This window comes from Anolis sagrei, chromosome 1, assembly GCF_037176765.1.
Source record: "Anolis sagrei isolate rAnoSag1 chromosome 1, rAnoSag1.mat, whole genome shotgun sequence".
NCBI lineage: Eukaryota > Metazoa > Chordata > Lepidosauria > Squamata > Dactyloidae > Anolis > Anolis sagrei.
In genome coordinates this window covers 168,671,983-168,684,722 of record NC_090021.1, presented here as the reverse complement: position 1 = coordinate 168,684,722, position 12,740 = coordinate 168,671,983, and the positions used below count along the sequence as shown (strand labels likewise).

Here is a 12,740-nt window from a genome sequence, read left to right as displayed (position 1 = left end):
GTAGTCTTGTATGTCTGCTGAAATCATCCAAGGCAGCTAATAAAAAATGCTGTTGCTTTGCATTGAGGGTTTGCCTCCGAACTGATTGTGGAGCACTTTGCTAACATTTGGGGGTTGATATGTGATTTCTCCTTTGGTTGCTAAGCAACTGGAAAGAGCCCTTTCTTTTGCGTGTGTGTTCCCCTTCTTCCTTCTCTACAATTCAGGTATTTCAATATATAGAAATCCCAGGAAACAGAATAGAAAATGAAGAAAATGACACTCATAGTTTTTGTTGTGTGGATAATGTCACAATGCCCGGTTTTATGATAGGGATAATGCCTCACTGCATTTCTTTCCTTATGATTATTTTGGCCTGACTTCATTATTCCTCCAGTAGGATTTCTGACATATTCACTCATTAGATTTTTGGCAGGGGATCTTGTTGTATTTAACCATCTAATGATGGCTTCTTCCTCCTTCTGTCTCTGCAGACATGCCTTGAGTTGGAACGCTATCTTCAGACAGAGCCCAGGAAGATCTCAGAAAGCTTTGGTGAGGACTTGGAGTGTTTTCTCCATTCTCCCTCAGCTCCGGGTACAGAAGACGGTATCCCGCGATTGGACCCCCTGTTGTTACCGGTAGACATGAGTACTTGTGACAAAAATGCCAACATAGACGTTATTCTCTCCCGGGACAAGCTATTGTCTGAGACTTGCCTCAGCTTGCAGCCAACCAGATCCTCCACGGAGGGCCATACTGCTGTCAACCAGGCCCAACTCAACGCTGTGACCTCATTGACGCCTCCTTCCTCGCCAGAGCTCAGTCGTCACCTGGTAAAAACCTCACAAACTGTCTCTGCTGTAACTGATGGCACAGTCACCCTGAAACTGGTGGCAAAGAGATCTGCCCTCAGCCCTGTAAAGGTTGGCATAGTGGCACCAAATAACACCACAAAATGTGTGCTCAGTGACAGTGAGCAAGGAGGGGCAGGGGCCGATGCATCCCCAGAAAACAAGAAGAGGGTTCATCGATGCCAATTTAATGGATGCCGAAAGGTTTATACAAAGAGTTCACACTTAAAAGCGCACCAGAGGACTCACACAGGTACTTGCTTTGGATGTTTTGGGTTTCGCTTTCATTTATTTGTCACATTTTGTATTTGGGACTGTGATCCCCAGGTGACAATTCTAGGTCTTGGTTCCTGGAGGATGGATTGATGTGATGCGCTGTGTGTTTTTGTCACAATGGGATGTGAACTTTCTGTCTGAGAATGACCTTGCTAATCTAATCTCACACAGTTCTCATGTTTTTCCACAATTGGAGCACAGCTCAGAATTCCCAAAACCGCTGGAAATATGAAAAATCATTCACGTCACTTGGGTGAAAGGTTTGGAATGGGAGAATTCCTTTCAACCATTAGTTAGTTCTGACTGACCTGTGTTTCTTAGACAGGGGACCTCTGGCATAGCATATATTTGTGTTTCTGTGCATTCTTTTAAAGAATTACATCTGAACTACTTGACCATTATCTTTCCAGCTTTATAACAGTTACCTCCTGCATTTCACATAGCGAAGCAGCTTAACTAATAGGAGACTGTTGCTGTCTTTAAGATAAACATTGAAGAAACACTCCTTATTCTCAAAAATCTGAACTGCTAAAGAATCTAGTGTACCTTAAAACTGTTTGGATGCCTGCGTTCAATATATTAATGCTATACAATATTATATAAATAAATATAGGGTCTAGAGACCATGCCCTATGAGGTGCATCTTAAAGAACTGGCTGTGTTTAACCTGCAGAAGAGAAGGTTGAGGGGAGACAGGATAGCCATGTATAAATATGGAAAAGGATGTCATAAGGAAGAGGGAGCAGACTTGTTTTCTGCTGCCCTTGAAACTAGGACTAGGAATGATGAGTTCAAATTACAGGAAAGCAGATTCCACTTGAACATTAGGAAGAACTTCTGACCATACAAGGTGTTCAACAGTGGAACTCTCTGCCTTGGAGTGTTGTGGAAACTTTTAAACAGAGGCTGGATGGCCATTTGTCATGGCTACTTTGTTTTTTTTTCTCCTGCATGACAGGGGGTTGGACTAGATAGCCCATGTGGCCTCTTCCAACTCTGTGATTCTGAATTTGGCTTCTCACTGCCTTTAACTGTTACATGGAAGATAACATTTGTTAGCAGACTGCTCGTCCCACTCTACCTCAGTTTTTCATATTCATGAGGCTGTGAAGGCACTTTGAAACAGAAGCTTTGTAAAAGGCTAGAATATATATCTTTGTTTGATGTCAAGTAATATAAATATCACAACTGGGTTATACAGAATAGAAAAATGTATGGTAAGCATTCTACTATTTGTGTATCAGAAGAATAGAGAATATAGAGGCGCAGGTGGCTTCAAAAATAGGCTGCACAGAGATGTAAACACACCTTTTCCAAAAATTGCAATCTGTTTGAGTTCAGTACAGGCCCATGAGAGTCTGGACCAATTTTTGAAATGAGTTAGATGTTAACAACCTATCAGATTTCTTTCCATTTGCAAGCCAAGCACACACACATGGATACACTTGAACAATTCATAGAATCATAGAGTTGGAAGAGACCTCATGTGCCATCCAGCCCAACACCCTGCCAAGAAAATTGTATTCAAAGCACCCCAACAGATGGCCATCCGACAGATGCCCATCCAGCCTCTGTTTAAAAGCCTCCAAAGAAGGGGCCTCCACCACACTCCAGGGCAGAGAGTTCCACTGCTGAACGGCTCCCACAGTTAGAAAGTTCTTCCTCATGTTCAGGTGGAATCTCCTTTCTTGTAGTTTGAAGCCATTGTTCCATTGTGTCCTAGTCTCCAGGGCAGCAGAAAAAAAGCTTGCTCCCTCTTCCCTATGACTTTCTCTCACATATTTTATACATGGCATTCTCTTCTTCAGGCTAAACATGCCCAGCTCCTCATAGGGCTTGTTCTCCAGACCCTTGATCATTTTAGTTGCCCTCCTCTGGACACATTCCAGCTTGTCACCATCTCCCTTCAATTGTGGTGCCTAGAATTGGACACAGTATTCCAGATGTGGTCTAACCAAGGCAGAATAGAGGGAGAGCATGACTTCCCTGGATCTAGACACTATACTCCTATTTATGTAGGCCAAATTCCCAGTGGCTTTTTTGCTGCCACATCACATTGTTTGCTCAATTCCTACTTTCACATGAGATGGATTACTATGGATGGGAAAGAGCTCTAACTCACAAACATGGTTTATAAATTTGTTTACTAAAGTATGTATGAAAGAAGTGCCATTTGATGAGAGAATATTGTGCTTTATATTTGGGATACTGATATTTCCTCCCAATTGGAATATTTCTTAAGAAGGCTCTGAAAGCCTCTTAAAGTGTTTTCCAGAATTCAAAAGGGATTGGAGAGAAATGAGAGGGAAACATGAAAATGATGTTCATCCTCATCTAGGGATACATTACTTTGGAGACTAATTTTGTGTTGCCATTTTATTCTGTCATTGGTGCAATTTTCTTCCACCATTGCTGTAAAACTGTAAAACTCTGCCTGGCCTTTTGTGTCCATTCTGCTCTGAGAAGTAACATTGTAAGCTAGGTCAGTATTTCTTCCTATATTCCAGTTGCAGGGTTGAGAGGTCATTCTGCTAATAATAACAAAGATCACAAATTTGAATCCAGGTGACACTCTCATAATTTAGTACTCTGATATCCATGCTACACCCTCTGCTCAAACTATATATTTTCACTCTAGAAAGTCAAATATCTGATTTCAGATATTCAGAGAGGCATGTCCTGCCAAGGAACAATTCCATATTAGTTTGTACACCAAGCATCTATTTGTTTGGAAAAGCTCCCATGCCCCATGTGTGGGGCAATTGATCGGAGTGGGATTTTGGTACGAACGTGGAATTATGCAACCAATGCCTCTATATGAATTCTGTGGTAGTGTAGTCCCTAGGGAGAGAAAAGAAATAACCATCGATTCCCTGTTACTTAGAGACTTTCCAGCAACTACATCACAGTTTCTATAATTGGTGTTCTGCAACTTACATTATAAGGATGATACAATTCTACTCAATGCTAAACTGTTCTTGGTTTCCAGAGGAGGTGCTGTGTCAGTTTCCATTGTGTTATTGTCTTTGATAGTGATACATGTAAGCCATTTATCCTGTCTCAATACAGAAGAGTCCCTAGGTATAGGGTTTCCACCTCTCAATATAAATTTATTGAAGTTGTGAAATAAATTAATAAGAGACATACTATTTTAAAGGAAGGGGCCAACCACTATAGACTATAATTGACGTGGTACTGTGGCTTAGTGTTCCTAACTATCTCAACTATCCACTTTTCAAGGTGGTCTCAGACAAGCCACTAGCTAGGTTTTTATACCACGCAAGACTATGGTTTGCCTTGACTGTATCCACATCAAGTTATAAGCTCCATAATTTGAAAAAGCAAGCCATGGATTATAGTTGCTTATCTTTTGTTTTTCGTCTTCTTAGCACTCAGATTCATGAGTGTTTTTATCATGTCTTAATGGTCCACTGGACTCTAAAATTGGTGTGGTCCTCCAAACTATGACTTACCATTGCAACATGCCAAGTATAATTTCTGCTTGTGTTGGCATGGCTTAAAGGATATCTGCACTCAGTTACTGAATCTGAAGTCCTGAATGTGCAATATGGATATATGTAAGGCTGTATTTCCATAATGAAATAATGCAAATAAAGTTTGAGAACTGTCAGAGTGCTATATATCAGTTCTTTTTGTGCAGTTGCATAGAATGACATCAGTTGAAACCTGAGCCCAAAATAAATACTAGAAAAATTATGTTAAATGCATGATGAATTCAACAACAAAGAACTGGTGAAGTGAAAGCATCTTTTAAAAGTTTTCAGTGAAATGCATCTCCTGAAGATGTAGGAAGTCAAACTAAACCTTTCTTTCTATAGCATTTGTAGTAGAGCAAGTAATTTTGAGCAGCAACCCAACAATTTCTGCGTCCTCTGCCCACATGCAAAACACTAACTTTAAAAAAAATTATGACTGTGTGGATGAAAGGTGGCACTATTTATAACATATTCATAGCCAAGATATATATATGCTGTTTCACTGGTCAAATGTTGATAACATGCATGTCTTCTTACTCAAATAATGGTTAAGAAGCATGTTACCATATGCCATGTCAACTTATATAATACAGATCCCCATCTCTTTCTGTTCATGGCATATTTGTGTGGATGTAGGAAGCTATCCTGTCATTTCTGCTTCTCAGCTTTGATAGCTTACTCAGAAAAATTCTCCCATTTATACTTTTTCTCCTTCCTTACTCTACACACAGGTGCCCAGACTAGCAGCTGGGCAAGCTAAGGACTCATTACTAGAACATCTTCTCATCCCACTCCTACTGCTAGCTAAAAGCTTTCAGTTTAGATTAAACCTGTTTTAGAGCCTCTGAGCACTTTGGGTAATTGTTTAGCATGGGAAAAACCTATAATGCAATCAATTATTTGTTTTTGTCAGTGATTCCATTTGCCCCTATGGAGACAAATGTGCATGTACATGCACACATATCAAACCCTTGAAGAGGTTTAATTCTGGTGTAAATAATACACTTACTCAGAATTAAGTGTGCTGGGGATACTCTCTTCATTGATGGTTAATACACTGATACAGTCAAGCAACTTTGAAAGGTACCTTTTAAATAAGTTTACCATTTTATTGCTCAAAACTTATGGTGAGGTTGTCACATCAGGCTGGAGTTTTTGTATGATGCATTGTCATTCCATTGTGCCAATATCTGATCAGAACTGAGCAATGAAATGAGCATTGGGGACTGGAAGAGGGTATGGTCAGTTCTGGTTCTCTGCAGGATCAGATTGCCTTCTATCAAAACTCTTGGCCTGCGGTTTAGAACCAAGTGCAATAGGGGCTAAGGGACCAAGCACACACTTAGGATAAAGGTTACTTCGCCAAATGATCTGCAGACTCAGCCACACAATCTGTTTCCCATTCTTTCCATTTCTAAACACAAGGAATTTGAATCCAGTGCCAGATATACGCTGTTACCCAGAGGTCTGCTCTAGGATATGTGCTACACATTTCAGTCTCAAAAACATAAAGAGAGTAATGAGAGCTATTAGAAAATATATGCAGGCCACTCATTCTATATTTAAAATGTCTCTGACGCCTTAATGGTCTACTTTCTGGCATTGAAGCGCTCTATTCCTCTCTGTTTGAATTCTTGAGTCTGAATACGTAGGGTAGATTTTGAGCTGGGCAGAGTTAGAGTCTGACCCAGAACAGCTGTGCTTATGTTTACACGGCTTCTCTCTTTCAATCTCTACTGACTGATCTTTTTAAACAATAAAGCTAGCATTACTTATGCAAGTACGTAGCTGAATTGCCACCAAAACCAAAATAGGAAGTATTAAAGGGGCGTGGCTTGGAAATTTTGGGGTGTATTGTAAAGGTCCCGAGTGCACCTACCCAAGATTATAGACATGAGGCAGTCATTTTGCTGGGTCCTTTGTCTCAGCACACAGCCGTAGCTTCTTGGAACTGTCATCAGTGCAATACACTGTCAATTGTGAACGTGCTTGGCAGTGCCAATGGCTGCCAGCCACTTGGCTTGGGTGACAGCTGAACTGGATTGTGAGATATTATTTTTCTCCCTTGGCTGTGAGTAGCTCTCTCTCATGTGCCGGGGAAGAGAAAGCTCTCTGTGCCTGAATTGCTTTGCACTTCTACCATAGAGCCAAAGGACAAAGATCCTTCTCTCTCTCCCCCCCCCCCCCATCCCTCCCTTTTCCCTTGAACAGGAGGTGGATGGGTTTTCATCTCAACAGTAGTAGCCACAGAGTAGAAGAAATGTATACCAAGCAGCTGAACTCTGATGATGACCTGATCAGATTAGCTGAGAGGGTGATAGAATAGGAGGGTTAATTTCCCCCCATTGGCTGACATTGAATGATGAAGTTCCACATGCATTCCTCTACAGGCTTAACTGCAAAAGCCATAGTATATTGCATAAAATGTTGGAAGGGGGGGGGGGGCGGGGGAAAAAAGGGACAGGATTTACAGAGGTAGAGTATGTTGCTTGCATACAGTGCATCCCAGATTGAACCCTTGCTTTCTCTAGTTTCAAAAAGAATAGCTGTTCACAGGTCAGGAAAATACCTCTATTCTTGGAGAGGTGCTGCTAGTTGGACAATTCAGTTCTGGCTGACAGTGTATGCCTTTTGTTGTTAACTGCCCTCAAGTTGATTGTGACTTATAACAACACCATGAGTGAGAGATCTCCCAGTCATCCCAGTCATCCAGTCCTCAACAGCTCTTCTCTGGTCATGCAGGCTCGGGGCTGTGTCTTCCTTGGTTGAGTTTATCCATCCAGAATCCAGTCTTCATATTTTCCTACTGCTTTCTGCCATACCAATCATTATTGGAATTTCTAGTTTTATTTATCGTGTCAGAAGCAAATGGAGGATACAGTTATAATGCATTTTTTTTAAAAAAACACAAAGTTACAAACTTGGCATTATACCAGATTTCTTTTGACCTGAAGCTGATTACTTGGAGTGCCTCTGGTGTTGCTGTGAGAAGGTCCTCCATTGTGCATGTTGCAGGACTTAGAATACATTGTAGTTGGTCTGTGGTTTGCTCTTCTCCACATTTGCATGAGGGAAGCCTCCCCGAAAAATTGTAACACATCCGGGAATCCCCTGGGCAATGTCTTTGTAGATGTCTGATTCTCTCACACCAGAAGCGACTGGCAGTAGGCATTTCTATCTTGTCATGACATGGCCAAAGTACAGCAGTTTTAGTGATTATTGCTTCTAGGGAGAGTTCTGGCTTGATTTGCTTTAGGGCCCATTGTGAAAACAAGTAGTCGGATCTCACGAAGAGAGATGTCCTATTGGAAAGGTCTCATCTGTTGAGGTCAATACCAACATGCATTTGTGATGTTCCATAAATGGGTAACTATAGTGTATCTGGGAGCCGGTTTTCCAGTATACCTTGGCATGAAGGGGCCACACGGACTGCCAAAAGTATCACACAAATAGCAAGGAATCACTGGAAAGTGGGGTCTTTTTAAAGAAAAGGGTGTTTTTTAAAAGTTAAACTGTGTAAAAGACTTCTAGGAAAAACATTTTTGCCCCGTTCTGTTGTCAGTTCAGCTAAACAGCCGATCAAAAACAAACATGCATTTTGTCCACTCCTGTCTTTTCATCAAAAAGAGCCAAACTGTAGATAAAGATGCCATAGGATGATGTTGTATAGACCAGGGTGAAGGAAGAACATGGCAATCTAATCAAATCTAATGGGATGGAGTGGGGTTGAAGGAAATGGCTTCAAAAGATACTTAGGCCCCTTCCACACAGCTGAATAAAATCCTATATTATCTGCTTTGAACTGCAATATATGGCAGTGTGGACTCAGGTAACCCAGTTCAAAGCAGATATTGTGGATTATATGGGTTATATGGCTCTGTGGAAGGGCCCTCAGATGAGAAGGAGAAGAGATTTCTATAACATACACACATGCTTTTGTATGTGGAAAGTCAGAGGTTTGGCCTTTGGCATATAGCTAAAACTCTAAAGAGAGCCACTGCAAGTCAGCACGATTGATTTCTACTCAGTGCAATGTAGACATTTTTGTATTGGATGGATCTATTATATGCCTTGGCATGAAGAGGCATCGTTTGGCTTTTGTGACTCTTCCAAGAGGAAGAAGAGCAAAGTTTAGCTCTTCAGTTGAGCCACTATGTACAGGAAGAGGGTTAATTCAATGGAGAACAAGAAGCAGTCTTCTATTTTTGTCCCAGTTAACTGCAGGATTTTTCAAAAAGTTATGGTGTTAATTTATGTTGTGCCAAGGAGCTGTCGTTAAAGACAAATGTGTAAAAAGGTGGAACCAGCTCTTGGCCTGGAGTAAAATGGAGGAGCCGCTTGTCACATGTGAAGATAATGTGTGAAAGAGAACTTGAAGTGCAGGAAAAGGTGAAGTCTGCAGTTAAGGGTGAAAGAGCACCCAGTTCATGGGTGTGAGGCAGATCTGAAATAGAATAGAGATTTAATTATCTGGGGATATAAATCCAGCTTTAACACGTTTGTCCCCTTTTAATTGTGCAGCAGATTCTTCATCTCGCAGTGACAGTTTGGCTCCTAAAGAAGTGGAGAGATAATTTTTCAGTCCCATCTCAGCAAATGGCAATGAGGCAAGTGACAGAAGGAGAGCTAATTTAGATCAAACAAAAGCACCAATAAAAGTGTGTAAATTCGTCATTGTCTAAGATGGGCAGCAAGATGTCTTGATGAAAAAATATGCTTTAAAAATTAAGTGAAGGAGATTTTTTTTCTCCTTGTAGAAAGCTTAGCGCAGCTGCTGCTATAATACAAGCCTTGTTGGAGACCTAGAGCAAGCTCTTGGATGGAGCAGTGCTCATTTCCACAAATGTGTGGATGTGGAAAGCGCCCTTGGAGCAAAGGGATACAAAACAGGGTAGAAGTCTGGAAGAACTGATGCAATAAAGAGGCAAGTAATAAGCATGCAGACAGTGAGCTCAGCCCCAGAGAGGAGAATTCATGTTGTGCGTGTGTGAGTGTATGACTAGCTGCTCCCTGTTGGGATTTGCAGTCTAGAGTTCTCAGAGCATGGAGCCAGGATAATTTACAAGAGGGAATGAGGAATGAAAGGGAGCTATACATGGGGATATCCTGCCCCACATGTGGTGGGAATGCCCAAGGACAATAATTTTCTGGGGGGAAATAGTAAAGAAAATTTAGAACTTATTTAAAATACCAATCCAGGTAAGTATGGACTTTATGTTAATGGGAATACTTAGAAACAAAAAGATCAATGCAAAACCACCCCCCCCCCCCCCCAAATTTATTTAGAAAAATGATTTTAGCAGGCAAGGTGGTACGAGTATGTGGAGAGAAGGATGGAATATGGAATACTGGAATATCTGTTTGATCAAGAACTATCAGATATTATAGCATGCATAACTCGAGGTGATGTGCAGGAGGACAAGACAGAAGAAATTTATGAGAAATGGTGGATCTACATGGAATGGATAGAAAGTGATGAAACCAATACAAAAAATATACAAAGACTAAGAAAATGGTGTCCATAGTTGAATATAAAGGTATAGAGGAAAATGTGGTCGGGGAGGGGGAAAAGTGAAAAGAATAATAACATTCTAAAGAGGTGAATAGATAGTATAGATATGCGCCATTGTATATAATATGTATATGCAATATCTATTACCTAGTCCTAAATTATGTTATTATTTACTTAATAAAAATACTTTTTAAAAAACACTAGCTGTACACATCACACGTTACTGTGGCCAACGTTCCCTCCCTCTTTCTCTCCTTCTTTGTTTCTCTCCTTCCTTCCCCTTTTTCCTTTCTCCTCTCCTCTTTTCTTCCCTTTCCCTCCTTTTCTTTCCCTTCCTCTTTCTTCTCTTTCTTCCTTCTATACCTGTTCTTGGGCTGCAACTCCCAGCAGTCCTCCTTATTGATCGATCGATCTACCTACCAACCTATCTCTATCTAATCTATCTATGTGGAGGATTGCTGGGAGTTGCAGTCCAGGAATAGGAAATATGCAAGGATTGGAATGCTCTCAAATAAATCCAAGGAGAAGAAAGCTTGCATCTTGGAAGCAGTGCATTTGGATCATCCTCCTCTCCTAAAGGGCCTGGTCTAGGCGATGCTGGGAACTGTAGTCCGGAAGAGAGTGTAAATATACTATTGTGTGTTTTGTTTGCTGGGGGCATCGTTTTGCGCATGCGCTGTAGCATCTTTTTGCTTTTTTTTTGCTTTTTAATTCCCTTCCACTGTGTTTTTGAGTGTTTTTTATGAGTGATGGTCACTCATTGGCCTCATAGATGTATTGTGTCTAAATTTGGTGTCAATTTGTTCAGTAGTTTACATTTTTATTTATATAGATGGGGATATTCTGCCCCTCTTATCTTGGCCATCGATTGTGCAAGAAGAAGTTATAAGTTAGGACGTGGGCTCTCTATTCCTTTAGCATTTTCACCAAATTCCTTCAAGAAAGTTATGTATGGCCCACCCTTGGTATACATAGATTCTCCATCAATGGATTCCACCATCCACAGCTTGAAAATATGAGTCAATAGTTGCACTGACAGGCATGTGGCCCTCTATATTTTGTGCTCCTGTTTCCATAAGCCTTACGCACACTAGCCAATTACAAGGTATGATGGCAGCAGTAGTTCACCAACATCTGGAAGGTCGAATGTTCTTTATTCTGATCTATATTTTCCTCAAAATAAAAGGGCCTTTGTTTTAAGATGTACACCACCTTACAGGGTACTAGATAACGTAACAAAAGTGAGCCTAATAGCTTTCCACTGGAAATGACTGGGATATGATAGGATATAGAAACATGATCTCAAATGGCATTTCATGTTAAGCAAGCCTATGCACTGTTTGTTAAGATATACCTATATGTCATGGAGATGCACTGATTATTGCATCAGCAAAATGTCACATGCGAAGGGTCTATAGCGAGTGTTAAAGTACACATTTCTCACAGAGCACATTTTCCCGATGGCAGGTGGAAGGTGGTGTGAACGCCCTGTCAACCTGGAGAGAGCCTGATGATAATTGGGCTCAACAAACATCTAATCTTAAGATTAAGCTGCTTGAACATTTTGGGTTGGAAAGGGTACAATCATACAGCTAAAGCCAGTCCTTTCTGTGTGCCAAGTGTTGCCAGGAATGTGTGTGTGGTGTTGGTATAGAGAATCACTAGCGCAGTCCATCTGATTCAGGTGCTAAGAGTGTGCAGATGCGACAGCCTCATGTGGAGCTTGTCTCAGTACAGCAGCCTATGTGTGCGCTTCTGCTGCGTCCATGACTCTGTGAATAAAGGCCAGTGGTTTCAGCACTGAATATCAGTTGCATACCCCCACACTTTTTTTCTTTTTCTTCTTCTTTTACCCCTTCTGTCTATTCAGATATGCAAGAATACTCTCTGCAGCTTGATGTTTCTTTTACAAAGTGGAAATCCACAAGATATCGCTTTATCTCTTGGTTCATAAAGTGGAAATACACAAAATATTTAATAATTGCACATTTATGTATTTATTTATATTTATTTGCCACCCTTCTCACCCCAAAGGGGACTCGGAGCAGTTTACAAGATAGATATACATACAACATATTAAGTTAGTATAGTAAAATATTAGTATTAAATATATTAAATATTGCAATATTATTAGTAATATTACATGTAATAGAAATATATAATTATAATACATTATTAGATTATATTGCATTATATTATATTATTATAAATATTTTATATCTATCTATCTATATAAATGCTCTGTACCTTAAAAACAAAAGAACCAATGAACGAAATCACACCAAATTTGGCAACAAAACGTCTCACAACACCAGGAGTGACCATCACTCAAAAAAAATATGATTTTGTCATTTTGGAGTTGTAGTTGTTGGGATTTATAGTTCACGTACACTCAACGAGCATTCTGAACTCCATCAACGATGGAATTGAACCAAATTTGGCACACAGAACTCCCATAAACAACAGAAAATACTGGAAGGGTTTGGTGGGCATTGGCCTTGAGTTTGGGAGTTGTAGTTCCCTTACATCCAAGAGGACTGTGGACTCAAACAATGATGGATCTGGACCAAACTTGGCACAAATATTCCATATGCCCAAATATGAACACAGATGGAGTTTGTG

The 12,740-nt window shown here is 40.5% G+C and overlaps 1 protein-coding gene across 1 annotated transcript in view; it reads left to right on the top strand.

Moving 5' to 3' along the window:
* Nucleotides 1–12,740, top strand: part of KLF7 (KLF transcription factor 7) — a 92,321-nt gene that overhangs the window by 50,108 nt on the left and 29,473 nt on the right. Inside the window, exon 2 of the mRNA XM_060782701.2 lies at nt 474–1,086. Coding sequence (XP_060638684.2) covers nt 474–1,086 — 613 coding nt within the window. The remainder of the gene's footprint in view (nt 1–473; nt 1,087–12,740) is intronic.